The 19,592-nt window shown below is 36.2% G+C and overlaps 1 protein-coding gene across 2 annotated transcripts; it reads right to left on the bottom strand.

The window, feature by feature from the left end:
- Positions 1-1,229: 1,229 nt before the first annotated feature.
- Positions 1,230-19,409, bottom strand: LOC117322045 (uncharacterized protein C05D11.1-like). 2 transcript variants are annotated; one of them, XM_033876768.1, is made up of 22 exons: positions 19,217-19,409; positions 17,713-17,795; positions 17,210-17,368; positions 16,187-16,396; positions 15,655-15,777; positions 15,053-15,193; positions 14,284-14,394; positions 13,120-13,211; positions 12,513-12,684; positions 11,955-12,065; positions 11,464-11,607; positions 10,993-11,175; positions 10,410-10,512; positions 9,718-9,851; positions 8,980-9,160; positions 7,389-7,474; positions 5,718-5,869; positions 5,025-5,261; positions 4,594-4,687; positions 3,914-4,074; positions 3,361-3,513; positions 1,230-2,416 (listed from the first exon to the last, which is right to left on the bottom strand). In XM_033876768.1, the coding sequence occupies exons 1-22, from the start codon at positions 19,359-19,361 to the stop codon at positions 2,356-2,358; spliced, it is 3,036 nt and encodes a 1,011-aa protein (XP_033732659.1). In that variant the 5' UTR covers positions 19,362-19,409; the 3' UTR covers positions 1,230-2,355. The 2 variants fall into 2 exon arrangements, with proteins under 2 accessions (XP_033732659.1, XP_033732660.1); XM_033876769.1 differs by lacking the exons at positions 17,713-17,795; positions 19,217-19,409 and having other exon boundaries at positions 17,208-17,313.
- Positions 19,410-19,592: the final 183 nt, after the last annotated feature.

Here is a 19,592-nt window from a genome sequence, read left to right as displayed (position 1 = left end):
GTAAAAAGTTTTAAATTTAGGAGTTCACCATTCACTCACGAGTACATTTCTTTGGTGATCAACCCTTATTTTTGTGCTGTCAAAGTGGAAAACTGAAGCAATCCTTTGGAATAAATAAACATCTGTAGATATATATTTACTAAGCTTCTAAAATTATATTGGATCTCTGTAAATTCAATAACAAGCTAAATCTGCCAGGCAAATAGGGTCACTTGTACCAGCTTCAGTGCTTACTAATAGTAACAGCAAAATGCTGTGACCTTCCAGACCTAGAATTCGGACATTTTTGTATTGGGAGCTGTAATGTGCCACTCTAGATGTTCGACTCAGAATGGAGAATCAGAAGTGGGTACACCAAGTATTTCCTTCATAGGACGAGTCGCTCCAAACAGTATTTCTGGGGCAGCCAGTTATAACTGTCCCCCTTCCCTCCATCCTACATGTTTAGTTATCAGACCTTATACATTTGTCAATTCATTCTGAACAATTTCGATTTGCACTCTTCTCCTTCTAGAATATAACTTCCGATCACTCGATTTGTTGCTCTTCTGCTTCTGGAAGATCTTCTACCTCTTCCGTCTCAAAGCTGGAAGATTTATCTTCCAAGATGGTGGCGACCATGTTTAATTGTATGACATGAGGAGTGATGAGTTTCACTACAGAAGGATTTATGGCACATACATGTACACGGGTTTGTGTTACAGTGTTTGAGAAAACTTAAAAACTTGTTTGTTTTGGGTTATGTTCTTTCGGTTTACTCGATTTACATAGAACGGAATGCGATCTTCTGAGAAGTCTTCTCTTCCGAGAAGGGTGCAAATCTGTCATCTCCCCACATTCCAGGGAGTTCAGACTCCAAGGCTCCTCCCTCGTCTGCCAGTAGGTATGCCACGTGGTAGTACAATGCCTGTCCCAATGTTTGTCCCTTCCCCATTGAGTCACAGTCAGTAATGGCTAGAACATATGGCCACACCAATACTTGTAAGAGCTCAACTTAGTAGACTCGGGTAACAAAGCAGCCATGCTCAACAATTGTTGAGCCTCTGGTACATCCGAGTCTTGTTATTCCACATATTGTACCCGATTCACGGAATTGACATTGGCCCAGGGAATGTTTAACAAGGAAAGCTGTCATATCTGTGATCTTAATAATCCAATGATAAGGCAATGTGAACAGTTATCTCCCCTTACACGTATATGACCTGTTTACAAAACAAATATACCAATGGTAGTAGGTTACGTGCTTTATTCACCTCATGAACAGTACTTTTTCATAACCATGTAGCTGCTCTCTCTAAAAGGTGTAATTAGGAAAAGCTCTGTAACAACTTGGGGCTTGTTCGTTTATGCGGACAAACCGGTCAGTTTTTAAATGTAATATTTCAAACATATATCTTGACGGACCTGCAAATGTTAATACAGGCCTTGGAAGTCTTTTGTCTAGGCTCGTTTGAAAGGAATATAAAATCACAAGGTCCGCCTTTATTTCATAAACGAACAACACCCGTCCAACTCTGTCCAACTGTTTGGTCCGCAAAAACGAAAAACGGCCTTGGAGTTTCTTGAACAACACAAATAGCTTTAGGTTTTCACAATGAAATGACACATTTAACATAAAAATAACCCTGTAGTATTCATCATAGAATATGTTTATAGATCTAATGTAGAAGTGAAAATTGCATATTTTATTGTCCTTATATCATTGTCTTGTTCAACCACTTAAAACATTACCATCACCTGTCCTTTCGATTTCACACATGAAGTTTGGTGAAATATATCTGAACCCATGTGTTCCTTGGAATCAGAAAATGTGTAATTAAGAGATGACGAAAGGCTTCTGATATCTGCCACTTTACAACTGAACAGAATATCAGAAAAAAGAAGAGAGACGAGTGAAAGTCTGTTGATGTCCGCGACTACCAAAGAGAAAGTCCTCCTTAAGTATTTTCATATTGTGTTTCTCAATCTCTATATAAGAGACAACTGAAAGTTTTCAACCAGTCACAAAATCACCTGTGGATAAACAGTAGGCTTTGAGACTTGTGTCTCTTGCATTCTCTTATATCCATGGAAACTAGGTCTTGTGCCTCTCACATTCTCTGATGTCCATTGAAGAAGTCCTATTTCAGGGAAGATGTCAGTTTAGGTGTTGCATCTCTTGATGTTCACCACTTTCTACCTCACAGGAATTTCTTCTTCTGGGATAATACAGCCTTTAGAAGGCCAGGAAAGTTTTCTCCTGTGATGATAAAGTCTAGTTAGGTGTTAGTCTCTCAGTGTCCACCATTTTACAATGAAGCAGAAAGAACTTCAGGTTCCTTATTCCTTAAACTTCCTGTTTCTCACCATCCTCTTTTAATAATCACACATGAAGTCCTCCTCCAAAGATGGCAGTACTTTCAGGTTGAGTCCCATTCTGTAGAGAAAAAGTAAGGTATAGATAAACATTCTGTAAATTTTCTATTTTTGAGTGATTCTTATTTTCCTGGAATTCCATGAAAAATATCTAGCTTGGCTATTTTTAACTTTTTCTAAAATTGTGGAATCGCACTGTTCCTACATGTAGTATGGAAAGCTGAACTGAACATCATGATAAATAAGTCGACCAAGTTTTAAAGAGATTGGGTAAAAACAGGAGAACTGCTGACAAGATTACAAAGCTGGAAAAAGAAAGTACATGTACAACACCACTTGAAATAGCACAGCTACATATCATGATAAGAAAGCCAACCTAATCTTCATGAGATCTGTCAAAAACTGAGATTTGAGACCTATGGATAAAACCTCTTACCATGTACAGACAACCCTATACCATTTCCCAACAAATGCTTAAAATTCCCAGTATCGGTGTAAGTCCCAAGTTATTCGGATTTAAATTGTCAATGGTAATTGCCCAGGCAGGAACTTTCTTTTAAGCTCATCTGGTCCTTCTACATGACCAAAAGACCTATGTGTGTTCCATTAGAATCCCCGGTATGTTTGTTGCTAAATGCATTCATAAGGTATATGTGGAATGTTATCCTATATACAGTATATCTGGAAATAAAACCCACTAAAATCAACTATCAAGGTCTTATACTTTACAAAACAAACCCATAATACTTCACAAATAAATGAAACCTACTCGGAATAATGCTGGGTGAGTGATGTAGGCCCATTTGGCCTCTTGTTATTTAGCTGAACTATAATTGTTCATTTATAAGATCAGGACATATCTAGTAGGCAGATTTTTTTCTGATCACAAGCCTTGACAAAAACTTTCAAGGCCTATTTTAACATCTGCATGTCTGTCAAGAATTATGCTCGAAAAGCTACAATATTTCTGTTTGCATAAACAAACAGGCCCCTATAGATACTTACTGACTAAGCTCTGAAGTCACCTCCTTCACTTTGGTCGGATGACAACAGACACTAGTCCTAGCCTTGGTTACATCAAACAGTGGTGAAATGTACTTCGGACCCACTCGCTGGACGTCGGCTACGGTTACCTTGGCAACCTTTGCTAACAACTCCCTGTTAACAATAATATCTTATAGGTTAGAATTAATACATTCAAAATTATTTGAAGCATGTTTACATATCAGCATTATTTGTCAGTTACAGAAACAAATTGAATGAAAGTAATTTTGTGAAATACTTTCTCCCTTATCATATATCTACACCAAAACGTTTGATTCTACCTGACAGAATAAATTATGCCAAAAATATTTAGTAAATAAAACAATATACAATGCAAATAGTTTTGCTTACAGGGGCTTGACATGTTGCTTTTGAAATACCCCATGGTCAGTGATCACTGATTATAGTAATATGTCAAGCCCCTGTGTTTTTTGTGGTTTTGTTTATTCTCAAGTCATAATGGATATATTTTTTCTATATTTTATACTGTTATCCTTGTGAGATATACACGTACTTGTTGTAGGACAGACTGATCCCCTTGAAGTAGGACAACAGGGAGACTTCAGATACACCAGATACTGTTTTCTCCTCCTCAATAATCTCAAATATCAGACTGCTTCTTGCCGACTCAAGCTCCACTGTGGAGAACGGGGTATCTCCGTTCACGTAGCCCATCTGTATGGAAAATGATAAATCTTGTCACAGTTATAACATAAAAAAAAAATATTTCAATTTCAATCTCCTCTGACAACTGTTTCAATTCCAGAATAAAACGACTTTAAACCAAGAATATATTTTCATTAGAGTTGCACTTTTGAGGCATGCTGTTCAAATGTGAGTAACTGTGACCTTGACCTATTAACTTGTTAAATCATTGTATAAAAGTTGATAAACTGGACCCCAAGGTCATCCCGAAAATTAAAGTGGGGATTGATGGACATGATCAATATAGGGTGCCAATACAAATGTATCTCCAATTTCCTAATTATAAAATCTTTAATTAATATTTCTGACATAAAGTTCAAACTTTTTATGACATGAGGTGCATTGAACAGTCACATGTTAAATTATAACTATTTCTTTTCTAATGGAGTATAACTAAAGACAATTAAACCTGAACACTACATATTTGTATTTTCCTCATGTGCATGGTAAAATGGTACAAGATTGAATGAAACTTGACCAAATGCCTACCACAATGTTCCTGCCTTCCTTGTAAGCCTCTGTGATGTTGGTAGATCGTGCCAGGAGAAATTTCAGCAGGCCTTTCTCGGCATCAACACTTATCCTGCAAAGCATCAATTTATTTTAATCAGCTTTATCTAAATGTATCATGTTATACTTTATTTATGAACTAAAGTCTTATCAGATGTACCCATTTGCTTGATTATGATAAGAATCACCCAGTCACCAAAGAATATATATAATCAGAAAATCCCCCCAAAAATCATTAAGTTTTAATAGATTATTCCTTTTCTAGCACTTGAACATCAAAAAATGTTTTTTGTTTTGTTTTTTATTTTTTTTATGTATTTGTTTTTGTTTTGTTGTAAATGTATGTATTAACCAATAATAACGCAATCAGAAAGTATAGTGTAAATGCACGTACATATCTAAATACATACCCATAGTGATACGAGAGTCCTAGTCCCCGGATCTGACGCCATAAGGGACCTTCACACTGTGTCATGTACTGTATGAAGACCATAACAGCCGGGAGGTCGGCATCCATGAAGGATGTGATGCTGGGTACAACCTGTATCAGGTACGAGGACTCTACAGATCCCACCCCCACAATCACACATGTCTCCGGGCTCTCCTCATACCCAAGGTTATACTCGTATGTCTGCTTCATACAGCAGCTGGAACAAAGGTCAAGGTCATACAGGTATATATAAAACTGGTAACAAATGGAGGTCATACAGGTATATAATGTCTGCTGAACCGGAGAATCAGTTCATCCATGTGCTTAAAAGTTTATGAAACAAGTGTATGTATACAGTATGTATACAGATTGTATGTACATTGTATATTATTATACAGTTATTGATATAAGAAGCAACAATTATCTCGGGTTGCTTGAGTACAAGTTTAATATTCAGAGACAAAAAAAAACAATTGATTTACTCTGGTTTACATAATAAACATAACATTTTACAGTTAAAATAAATAAGATAAACAAATATGGAAAGATATGGTAATGTAGTCAAGTTTAAGAATCACCAAAAAAGTTTTTGTTTCAGATGGACAAACCATTTCAATAACATGAAAAGATTTATCATCACAATTCATACTTTTAACATCAGTCATATACTTACGCCATTGGTTCGTCAGTGATGTCACTGGGTACAAACTGTATCCATGGCGACTGAGGAGATGGTATCAAAGACTCTACGTTTGCCGATAGGTGTATCCTAAGGTTACTCGGTCTGGTAATGGTCTGTTTTAGTTGTTCTATATCTCTTAATACCTGAAAACAGTTTAATATAAGTATCATAGCATAGAGTTACTTCCCTTCGGACAGAAGCTTACTAATTCTTACTACTTATCACAGTACGTTGGTGATAATGTATATATATTTAAATGGGAGAACAAATTTTAAAACAGAGGTGCCCATGCCAAGCACTGAACACAAAGCTATTCTATGTAAATCAATGTCTATGTACATTGTTATAATGCTTTATGATGCTATGAATTTTACACATAAAAAACATCTATAAGTGTTAAATCCATTATATAAGCAGCAATAACTGAAGTATAAATTTTCAAGTTGGTCCACAGAATACGTCATTTGAACCCTGCTTGTAAATGTCTATCATAGTAATCTCAGTTTATTTTTTATTATTGGATCGAAATATAATCAATGACAGTTGACTGGCTATACATGTATGTAGAAATCACCACATTTCTAAGCTAATGAACTTAAAAGTATACAGTTCATAAACACTATGAGCACCGCTGTTTTTAAATCTGTGATCCTATCAATTAAGATCACATGATCCCCCAACATGGTTGCAGCTTCACGCGATAAATGATAAATTTGCCATATCTCTCTTTCCTACCACTCTTTCAACACACACCCATAGCATTTGGATAAATACACATCAGTCTAAACACATAAACAAATACATGGCATGAGAACAACAAAAGTTGTCATTAATGCATAGAGTGGGTTGAAATCTGGAATTAGCTTTTGTGAAGAAGGTCAAAGTCAGCAGATCTGCAAATGTAGTACAAATTGAAATGCCTGGTCACAAGGAACATTCATGTCAAATATGAAAGCCTCATCTCTTATCTCGTAGGTTAACACACTGTGGCCAAGGTCAAGGTCAGCAGGTCCACAAATGTAGTACCAATGCTATTCACACCTAAGTAATTGAAGTAATTGGAAGTTTAATGGAGTTTGCACTGAGGTGCTTGTAGTACACTGATCTGTACTCATACAGGATTATATTACAACGATGAAAAGAACAGAATGAGTATACAATGTCTCCCTTCATTTGAAGAAAAGAAAAAGGATTTTGACACCAAGAACTATTTTTGATGAAATTGTTTTCTGTTAGTACTGAACTATTTGTAATCATTCTTGAACAAATCTTTGAAATTTTATTCAATTCTTGGGTACTACAAAATTAATCGCCCTTCCTTAAATCATTCACCTACATTTACAACATTAGAGGTTGAAATCAGCAGAAACGAAAATTGAACAATTTTACCTGATCTGGGTCGGTTTCTAGCCGTTTGAACAATTTTACCTGATCTGGGTCGGTTTCTAGCCGTTTGAACAATTTTACCTGATCTGAGTCGGTTTCTAGCCGTTTGAACAATTTTACCTGATCTGGGTCGGTTTCTAGCCGTTTGAACAATTTTACCTGATCTGGGTCGGTTTCTAGCCGGTTGAACAATTTTACCTGATCTGGGTCGGTTTCTAGCCGTTTGAACAATTTTACCTGATCTGGGTCGGTTTCTAGCCGTTTGAACAATTTTACCTGATCTGGGTCGGTTTCCAGCCGTTTGAGTGTGTTCTTTAAAAACTTCTCCTGTCTCAGCATACTGGTCACTGTCACGTTACAGTCTACAACAGATAACACGTGATATTATTATCATTATTTATGTAGTGATTTATGATGTCATTATTTCATAACGAGAAAAATGAAAAAAAAAAATGAAATGTTTATACACTGTACAACCGTTGTCAATAATACAACACCTACTGTTCCATATTTATATACTATTTCACTAAAAGTTCAGTTTTGCTGCAAAATTTTCCACAACTTCTGCTATCATTTCAAAAGTTTCATCATGATGGCACATCTCTGTATCACAATTTAGTCAAGTGAACATAATTGCCATCAAAAGAAACAAGCATACCAGGTATTGCTAAAGCAATAAATGTCCCCTACCGGCCCCGCTAAATATGGTAACAGTGACCTTGTCCCAAAAACCCTGAAACTCAAACTTGTCCGAGACATTATGGTCTGTTTATCATGGTGTGAAGTTTTATCTAAATCTAATAAGAGTTGATATGGAGTCTAATCTACACGATACAATGTGAGTTCCTATAGAATCGACTATACAATTGTCATCGGACAAAACTGTCCAGTAGATAAACACATATTTTGGCAGTAGATCATAACAGTACGGTTAATAGTTTATGGTGTTTAACGTCCTATTAACAGTCAGGGTCATTTAAGGACGTGCCAGGTTTTGGAGGTGGAGGAACGCCAGATTACCCGGAGAAAAACCACCGGCGTACAATCAGTACCTGGCAACTGCCCCATGTAGGTTTCGATCTCGCAACCCAGAGGTGGAGGGCTAGTGTTAAAGTGTCGGGACACCTTAACCATTCGGCCACTGACAAGGTGTGTCTCATGATTCCACTCAACGTACACACAATACTGGACAGGTTGGTGATAAACTCTCACCTAACTACAGTGGTAATATGAACCTGCCTATGATAATAGGAAGAATACACCATGTGTAACAATATCCCCCACAACCCACTAAAGAAATGGAAATCACCCATACATGTATAAGTTTGGTTGTTTGCATAAAGAGCAATATTTAGGCCTTTAACCATTTATTTCTATGGCAACAGGAAAATTACGAAAATCACTCCATACGTAAAGACACCACTAAACCACTAGAGCAGTGTGTGTACCAGCTAGGTTTCATTAAGTTATCTTAAACAATTTTTGAGGAAATTCTGATTGTTTCCAAGGTAAAATGAAAATTATGATAAATACAAAGCATTCCATACCAAAAGTCACCACTTGAGCAATGTATGTACCAGGTTTTGTGAAGTTGTATCAAGAACTTTTTGAGATACACTTCTGAAATACTGATGTTTACGATTTTCACCTCGTTTCCATGGTGACAGGAAAAATTATGAATACCAAAAGGCAGCACTAGAGCAATGCATCTAGCAGGTTTCATTTAGTTATATTTACCAGAGTTACGCTTCCAAAATGGGTTTTGAACTGACGTTTTGAGTCCAATTTAATACCTCCACCAAAGCCATTTCATGGGGGAAAGGTGGAATTTTCGCTCTTATTTGGAATGGAATGATGTTCACCCTACCTTTGTGGTACACCATTTCCCCTATCAGGGTACGGACAACTTTGATTCCCTTGCGTTTGTTACTGGCTACATCACTAGCGAGTCTCTGGGCTACAATCTTTAGTCGGTCCACGGTGATCTTTGACCTGTACAACAGTTCCCTCATCCATTGAATGCCTTTCTCATATTTGTCTTTCTCCAACTGAAAATAAAATGTTAAAAGGTTTGACTTCTCTCAGTAAGTATCCAAGTCAGGTCCAATTTTTAAAAACTTTGTTACGATAAGTTGTCCGCTTTTACATGATTCCTTAACTTTAGATTTTATATCTTACAAGAAAACTTTGGGTTTTTTCAATAATAAGGCTATTATAAATAATAATAAACATAACAAGAGTATGTTGGGGGTGGAACATTACATGACTATCCAAGTTAAATCTTCCAATACTGACTCAAGATATTCTTCAAAATCTGTACAGCAAAATATTTAAAGGGCCATAACTCATAAAATAGTTGTCAGATAACTGTTATCAAATTTTGATCTTTTATAGTAAATAAATTTTAAAAAGTTTGAAGTTAATCTGTCAACAACTAATCAAAATATCAAGTGCCCACAAATCTGCCCATCCGATCTCCTTCCCGCTGTCATGGAAACTAATACAGATTGTGACATCATGATACAAGGACTCGTGACAGCCAATCAGAAGTCTCAATACAACCTTAGACTGTCTCGAGGTCACCTGTCACACATGGGCACCATACCTGTAGCTGGAAATGGACCACCTGGGGGTAAGCTCCACATGAGAAGGTTCCTGCGCCTGTCACTCCCAAACCTCCACCATAACTCAGCGTGTCTGCTTCGAGCTGTTTAATGATCTCCTCATGAGAAACAAGTTCTGAAAAAAATGAATTAAGTAAACTTCATATCATTTGTTTGGTTTTTTCTCTTCTTTTTTTTGTGCTTGGCTAACTCCCTAAGAACTTTTGAGGCAATATCTCCTTGTAGTAGCTGGTGGCTACCTCACTGAACAACATATACATATATAGGAGGCCTGTCACATGCTCTCAAAAGTAAATTGGGGTAAGTGTCTTGCCCATGGACACAACAGTGAGATCACATGGCAGTCTGTGATATCATATTCCTGAGAAACACAAACAGGACCCCAGTATGGATCAAACATTAAGTCACCTCAGATCAATTGAATTTGGTGCTCTACCTATTCTTTAGCCTCTTACATTGATATTGATGTTGGAAGTCACATACAATGTGTAGTTAGTTAATGGTGCCAAGAAAGTCTACTGAAAAAGCCCTTTTATTATCACAGCTAACTATTTTCTATCATTTTGTAATTTAACTGTTTTTTAAATTTTTATAATTTACTGAAACTGACACACATTTCAGTGTGAATGTGATGATAAGCATTAACCAAATCCGAGCCTAGAAGTATGTGTACCTCCATCTCTTAGAACGGGACTCTCAAATACGACCTGGCACATCAGGGGCAGGTACATTCTTAGATTCCGTGGCACACAGCTGGAGTCCAGGAGGGCGTTGATCTGATCATAACGAGAAGCAGTTCTATCACCTTGTGTCATCAATGTGGCAATTACTACCACAAACTTGTGTAATGCTTTAAATGCCGAAAGCTTTAAAACATATACATCAACAATTCAAATTTGCCCAAAAATTGTGAATCAGTTGCCCAGCCCAAGTCAAATGGCCCAATGCCGACAACGTAATTCCTCCTTAACTAATTATCACAAAAGCTCATCTGAATTCACAATGTATCAACTTTTAATTAATACACATAGCAAACTCTGGCAACAAATAAATAACCGTACTGTACTTGTAGAATGCATTTGTGGCATGCCAATTATATATTCATAGCACTGTAAATGCTATCAAAATATTTTTCAATATTTGAGTAATATTGCTTTTTTCTTTATCTGAAGGCTTGTATAATAAAAAGGTTGGATCTTTGAACAACATCAATTTTAGAATATTACAAACTTTGTTAGGAATGTTTTTTGTCATACCTGGACAAAATTTGTTTTCATATCGTCAAGCTGAAATCTGAAAGGTACTTTATCCAAAGGGAACTTCGAGTTTGCATTAGCTGTTTTGGGGTCGAGATTTGAGGAAGGGTTGATATGGTGGAAGTGTATACTAGCGACATCTGGAACTGAAACTCGAGTAAGTACATCTTCTGGAGCCTCTTTCTGAAATCAAACAATAATTCAATGAGAGAACAAAAATAAATGTGCTGGTTCCATTGCTTAAACTCGAGTTGTAAGCTAAAGACAAACTTTTACACTATGAATACCACTCCACATGTCTTGACTCCTTTATTTGTTGTAGGGAATACAATCATTATACATCAATTTAAAGTTTCATCTCAGATCCAAATTCAGGCAATTATCTTTAAGTTTTCAAAAAGTACATTTTTCATATTTGTTTGAATACAAGCACTGGTTTTACAGAGAGAGAAAAAACAGACAAGTCTATACCTCATTTTCCTCTGTTGCTTTCTCCAGCCTCTCACCGAGTTTCTTCATACCATCTTCCCCTAATTTTTCCTGTTGCTTAGCAACTCTGTCTTTCTCTTTCTGTCCAGATGTTTCCATAAATGATTTACTGGGAACACCTTCTACCTATCAATGTAAAAAAATTGTCCACTGGTTGTCTTTTACAATAAAAAAAAATAACTAAAAAGTAATCATGACAAGAAAACAGTACAGAAATCCATATCACAGGTGTGACAGGTAAAATAAAATGAGATAAAATCTCAGCTGTGCAATGTGAGCATTTCAAATAAAACAGCAATGGATATTTCTTATTGTCTTTGTGTATAGAATAAGCACTTCCAACAAAAAGCAAAAGAAAAATTTGATGATAATGTCAAAAAACAAAAAATTATTTGGCAAATCTATAAAGAGATTATTAAAAAAATATGACAGTGTCAGAGATAAAAAAAAAATTTAACAGAAATTTAGCTTACCACAACTTGGACATCATTGAGGAAAAATTTGGCCAGCAGATCCTTCCAGAAATCTTCCTTTTCCATCTTCATCTTTTTGTATTGTGTGACCACATTTACACGTGCATCTGTCTGTCAACAATTAACAAACTATAGAACAAGCACCAATTAATCATACTCTGTCATGAATGTTACTCAAAATGGTATTCTGTAATATTTTTGTCCATGAAATTTTCAGAAAAAAATTTGGAACATGCTTAATTACATGTATCTATGTTAATACAATTTTGCCAATTAAGCTTCTTAAAAAGTTAGTGAAAAATTAAATGGGGCAGAAAATCACATTCTGCTCTTCATATTTTATAAATTTATAAATCTGAAGAAATATATCATTAAGTAGACATTTTCACGCAATCAAACATTCTTATGTTAATTAGAGTGATTTGTGTATTATAATATAAATATGTCACCATTTCCTTGTAAAATCTTACGGTTTTATAATCGTACAACTAACAAGGAACGAATGTGTATGACTTGGACCAACAACTACCAGTGACGATATCGCTAAGAATTACTAACATCAGCTTTGTCCTGGCTGTACAGGAAGTCTCCGATGATGATGAAGGACATGGCATCGTGTGGAGAATCCTCTATTCGTCTCAGCGACTCGAGAATCTTACGGTGAACTATGCTGTCTATCCTGGCCATGTCTAAGGATCCTTGATGGGTCCCCTTCAATACATCATTCACTCTGAAATCAAAGTGGATAAATCAGTCTTTGTAAAGTGGATTGCTTCTGCTACTGCTTTGATAAAGTGTAAAGTCTGACAAAATCACAGAGCCTAAATGCAAACCCAAACTAAGGTTAGAGAAACAGAATATACAGGTCACAGTAACCTACTTTTGATAACTGGTGGAGTACTCTTCAGGATATATAACTAGAGGTTTAATGACAAGTATAAGAATAATGCAGTAACTTGATGGAAACAAATGCAAGATTCTATTCATCATGATATCTGCCTCTATGATATTCAAGAAAACAGCATTCTCTTGTAAAGACATGTAATTACAATGAAATTTTTTCTGACACAATGAAGCTATCCTAGATGTGAAATCACTTTAGAACAATGGAAACCCTCATCCAATCACATCTATGCTGAATAATAATAAACATTAGTCTACTTACTTCTGCTTGACTTCTGCTATTTTTGATGTTGTCACGTTTGTGAAATTGAAGTACACCATTGTTTCTGAGTTCTCAATGACATTCGCTGAAATCTGTATAAAACAAGAAAGCATTAAAGCCTTGTCATGGTTCTTCAGGGCCAACAATGAGATAAATTCATCAAAATATTCAATAGTGACCACCGCCCTATAAAGATCACCATTTAATACTGACCACTTGTCCATAGAGGTCACCATTTATAGTGACCATCTATCTGTAGAGATCAACATTTTATAGTGACCACCTGCCCATAAAGATCACCTGCTTATAATGACAACCTGCCCATAAAGATCACCTGCTTATAATGACCACCTGCCCATATAGATGACCATTTCTAGTGACCACCTGTCCATATAGATCACAATTTTATAGTGACCAATTGCCCATAGAGATAATATAATATTTTATAGGGATCACCTGCCCATCAAAATAACCTGTTTATAGTGACCATTTGCCCATAGAGATCACATATTAATAGTGACCACCTACCCATAGAGAACACTTATTCACATTGACTATCTGCTTATAGATATCACCTGATGAAAGTGATCACATACCCATAGAGATCACTTTTTTGAGTGACACCATGTCTATCGAGAATACTCGTTCATAGTCTCCACTGTGGTCTTGTATGTTTCAGCTGATCATACCGTCCAACCGAAAAAGCTTCAAGACATTTACCTTAGTTAATTCAGGAGTAAAACACAATCCTACTACAGTAAATCTACCAGATCTACATCTGACCTTGACCTTTACTACAGACAGACAGATATACCTGACCTTGACCTATATTACAGACAGATATACCTGACCTTGACCTATATTACAGACAAATACACCTGACCTTGACCTATATTACATACAGATGTACCTGACCTTCACTTATTTAATAGAATGATGTACCTGACCTTGACCTATATTACAGACAGATATACCTAACCTTGACCTATATTACAGACAGATGTTCCTGACTTTGAGCAATGACCTACATGTATACTACAGACAGATATACCTGACCTTGACCTATATTACAGACAAATATACCTAACCTTGACCTATATTACAGACAGATATACCTGACCTAGACATATGTTACAGACAGATGTACCTGAACTTGACCTATACCTGACTACAGTACGGCTCCTCCACTTCCACCAGCTCCTTCTGTAAGGGTGCGATGGGCGAGTCAGATAGGTACTCCTGGAGGATGTGTAGGGCATTCATCAGGTACTGGTCCTGTTACAACACAAAAATCAGGTCAGCTGCTTTAACAAATACTCAAATTAGTGTGTAGTAAGCCAGAAATAATGTCTTTATCTAGGGCTATATATTCAGACATATCTTATTTACTTTACAATATATCTATCAACAGATACATAGATATCACAGAGAATAGCATCTTAGTGTTAAATAGAAGATATATGAAAAAATATATGTATTAATTAAACGTACATACAATTCTTATTTTCAAAATATGTTGATATGTAATAAAATGGGAAAAAATGTAATACTATGATATTTTTTCATGCCTACATGTAAATTTGTACTGTAAATACATGTGTAACAGGGAGGTAGTTTTACAGTCTCGGATCACTGTAGGGTAATTTGGCATTCCACAAATAACTGGTTCATGTTCAATATTCCAAATCTATGTATTTTTTTTAATTAAAGAGAATGTTCATGCCAAATACCCTGAATCACTATATATAGTGACATTACAGTTTCTGTATCATGTATCATTGTATGTTATGCAATAAACCTACATTTCGAAAGCCTAATTAATTATGAATAATGTTGAATTCCACAACTAATTGGCTTAAGAAGTCATAGGTAAATACATTCCCAACACAGAGGACACTTTTGAAGAAATTTCTGTCATTGTCTTAGAAGTTACCTGGACATGAGGTCCTCTCCACGCCATGTTCACCATGCCATGAGTTTCCTCGTCTGTTGCATAGGGGATACTGATGATGACAGGCTTCTCAAGAACCGGTACTTCATTCATCCAGGGACGAGTAAACGAGGGACGATTTCCCTATCATTGTATACAATAAAATATCACCGTGTGACTTTACATAGTAACACATTAAATCTTTTTACAAAAATATGGAATTTTAAAATTCTAATTATGTACCTATCAATATACATTGAGTATGTTTCATATCTGACTTGGTAATATAAGCATATTGCGTGCTTATAGAAATGCATGAAGAGTCAGTGTGTTTAATAAAACTTCTTACAGTAACTGTTTCCATGTGAATTTAAGGTTGAAAAGAACAATTGGGGATTTTTTCCTTGTTCCTATGGAAGAGTCTTTGGTTAAAAGACAGATGACAATCAACCTTTTCACAGGATGTTAATAATGTGCCAATCCTCTTTCAAGGATTTCAGAGGCAGTCACACTTATTACATAAGATACAGTGTGTAAAATTACACTGCCATGATAAATCTATATAAATACCACATGGCAATCCCATACTTTATGTACCATCGTACCTTTGAGATGATTTTATTCTCAACAGGTTTCAGAGCCTGGAACACCTCTTCAGCTGACACCTGACCAGTGATGATTAGACAAAGGTTCTCCGGGCGGTAAAATTCACGGTGGTAATCACACACCTTAAAATGTAAACAACCATAATCAGATCTAAAACATAAAGTAGCATTTATAACAGTATTCATCGGCGAATCAGACAGCCACCCAACATGAAATTACAAACCAAGATTGGAAAAAGTTTTTACAGGTCAAAGGTCAGAATGTAGGTCAACATGACCTACTTTTGATACATGACACATTGCCCCACCTAGGTCATCCCATCCTCCAATTATGTACAAATAAGTGATAAGCTTATAAGTGATATTCCTCTGTAGTGAAGGAAAATATGGGTTTTTTTTAAACTTGCAGGATTTTTTTTTTAAGTTACAGTATCATATGTTAATTCACCAATACTTAATATTAAACTTTCCCCAAAACATCAAATAAATCTTTTATTTTATATAAATAAGAAATTATCTATGAATGACCCACCTTTTGGTGTGAAGTACTATCACGTAGGTTTGCCATGATTCCTCCAGTCTCCGACTTGTACCCACAATGCCCTGGGTACATAGCCCGTACCATTTCTAGATGACAGCGACTCTCACCAGTATTCTCGCGAGCCTGCATCTCACAGTACACCACACCAGCATTATCCCCTTCACCATTTACATGGTGGACTTCTGTCACATAGCCAGACTCCTAAACACAACATCATAAAATTGAAGCCAGATTCCTACACCAACATCAAATAATTTTCATTTCCACTTTATCAACTCTAGTTGTACAGATATGGGAGTTAGCAGAAACAATGAAAGAATATCAGTAAACTTTACAATTTGTTCCTCGCTAAACCAATAATGATGTACTTGTTTGTAAGTTACTGTATTTGTTCTGTGATATGCCTAGGTTTGTTTGTTTGTTTGTTTGTTAGCTGAGTTTTTCCCCCACGTGCAGAACCAGGGTCATTTTAAGGCGGGGTCTATTTGTAGTAGTTGGTGACTACCACATTGAACAACATACGGAAGCCAGTCACATGTCACCCAGAGCATTTAAGGTAAAGTGTCTTGCCTAAAGGCACATGAACCATGACAGCACAGACCAGCCCGTTTCGCAGCTTCCAGAGAAACACAAACCGACATGGTTAGGGGTATCAAACCACGCAACACAGATCTTCAGTTTGAGATTATATGGCCAGCACTCTATCAGACTGAGCTGTCAATGCCCCTGATAAGCCTAGGGGGTCATACATAACCTGTGACTCAATTAGGTAATGAGCTCATATTAAAGGTCAATAAAATTTATCAGTATCTTAACTGCCTGAACCCTCATAGTGCAATATTTATGGGTGGGCTTATTATTGGGCATGGGCTTATTTCCAGGACTATACCTTCAGTGTCCTGATCTAAAGATTCCTGCCAGGAATAGCTAGATATGTTTTTGCGGCTATACATGTGCCTTTTTTTTTTTTTACAATTTTTCAATACATAAAAATCAAAGATAAAATGCACACACTGTGAGGGTTGGGTAGAGGATGTGGTCCAGATAATAGGGAAGGAGCTTGAGGAAACCTTCACTGCCCGCATTGGTCATTGTGTAACAGGTGTGGTCAGTATCTGTCCAGGCATTTGTACCAGAAGCCAAGCATCTGTTAGCCAGCAGGTCAAGAACTCCCTGCAACACAAAAATAAGTTTAACTTTTGAGGTGATGACAAGTCTTCCTGTGTTTTAGGGTTAAATATATAATGATTTATACAACTGTTGAATATTTTCTATAGCTACATTATCTTCAATGATACCCAATGCAAGTGTTTTAGGAAATGATTCGTTCATGTCCAGTTTTTCCATTCAGAAAAAATATTTAGCAAATATCTAAGAAATAATAATAAAAACATCACAAGAAATATCATAATAAATACATTTTATCTGGTGTGTGGTTTTTTTTACTTTTTGTAGATTTGACTTTAATTTTATCTTAAGATAACAATCTTTATACATTATTAAGAAGGCAATTTTACTTTGTAAGGGTAGTCTTCACTGCCGAGGAAGATAAGGTGCTCCAAAGTATGGGGAAGGCCGTCGTCATCGTGGGCTTCTGTGGCTAAATATAAAAATTAATATTTCCTATTAATCCTCACATTGCCAGGTTAGATATCAAAAGAGGCCAAGGGAGCCTGTTTTTTCATGTAGACCCTTGAGAATATGTTTCTGACTTGGAAAGGTTAACCAATAATGTTGTAAGGTTTGCATCCAATCATTACAGGAAAAAATTATCACAGATTCAATATAGGATTAGGTTTGAAATAAGAAAGAAAACATTTGGGGCCCTGGTCTGGATGGTACAATGGAAGACATTTGTTTGTTTGTTGACTAGGTTTACCTCCCCATGAACAGTCAGGGTCATTTTGAGCCAGGGTCTCGTTTTAGTAGTTGGTGACAACCTCACTACACAATATGGGAGACCTGCCCCATGCCAACCAGAGCAATTAAGGGTCAAGTTTCTTTCCCAAAGACACATAACCATGATAACACAGACCAGCTCAGCTTCCTAAGACATGAGTTGAACCACACACCTTGGACCCAGCTGGGTCTATGCCCTGATTGAATCCAATGATTTACCTCCTGAGCCTAAGAAGCATGCTCCATCAGCTGAGTGACAGAGACTTATTCAATGCTATTCAACGCTAGGTACAAGCCACATTAACCTGCTCTTTTGACAGTCAGATAAATCTTGTAAGCCAGGGGTCTCTGGTTTCACCCCAACAGATATATATAGGAATGAAATATAATAAATTCTGTTATAATTGCAGTATCATCAAAAGATGTATAATGCCTTATAGCCCAAGTTAATTTCTTCTGTTCCAAACACCAGTCTTGCAGATTCAATATCTGTCTTTGTATATTAGAAATAGAGTAAAGTACATACTTTTAATCATGATCATATTTATAGATATGATCTTACATCTTCAGCACACAATGTGAATGTGGACACATAGTTGAGAATTCCTATCACTTCTTCTCCATATGCTCTTAATATCACAATCTACAACTTTGTCTTCTACTTGACTTAGAATGGCAGTCAGGTGATGAAATCAACTCATTATCAATAATTGCTAGAACAGTTCAAGTGTATATCGATAGCACTGGAAGGTTTTGATATTTTTGAGCACACACGCACCCTCCCCTCTGATCTATTCATTCATATTACCGCTAATGGCCTACTGGGTTAATTGATATAAACATCAATCTTTTTTGCCATTGTTTATAATATAAAAATATTCTAAAGTTCTATAAACCAGATTGTAGACAATTTTGACAGATGACTCATAAACCAATCTATGTCAGTTAAAATCGAGGTCTGGTGTTGGAAACAGAGAAATATCGGGCTAATGACTGTCTGACTATATGGATATATGATGCTGCTGATATAAGATAGCTTAAAGTGAAAATACAAATAACGAAAGTAAGACACTAAGGTGTTTTTTGTAGGCCTTCAGTAAAATATTACTACATTTTTTTTACCTAAACAAAAATATCCATTTACTAATGGACCCTCGACTTGGGCGATAAATACAGATATGCCTGTATTCTTTGACCTGTATTTTGAGACAGGAATGTTGCCGTCAGCGGTAACGTCATAAAGAAACTCAAATCCAGATTCACCCATGCTTCTTGTTTAGGTTGTCTACCACTCTACCGGTAAAGGGAGATTACTCGGTAGAAAAAAGGGATCGTGTCAAAATCAAATAAATTGGATGTCAATGCTTTCCAAATTAATCTTTAACAAATGAATAATTCATTAAAAACTAGACGAGCAACGTAAAATAACTACTTATGATCAGAAAAAAAATTCTGTTAAATGACATAGATTAAATATTTCATAACGCGTCGATATGAT

This window comes from Pecten maximus, chromosome 2 (genome assembly GCF_902652985.1).
Source record: "Pecten maximus chromosome 2, xPecMax1.1, whole genome shotgun sequence".
In the NCBI taxonomy this organism is placed as follows: domain Eukaryota; kingdom Metazoa; phylum Mollusca; class Bivalvia; order Pectinida; family Pectinidae; genus Pecten; species Pecten maximus.
The sequence above is the reverse complement of the archived record's forward strand: the minus strand, read 5'-3'. Positions and strand labels throughout refer to the sequence as shown.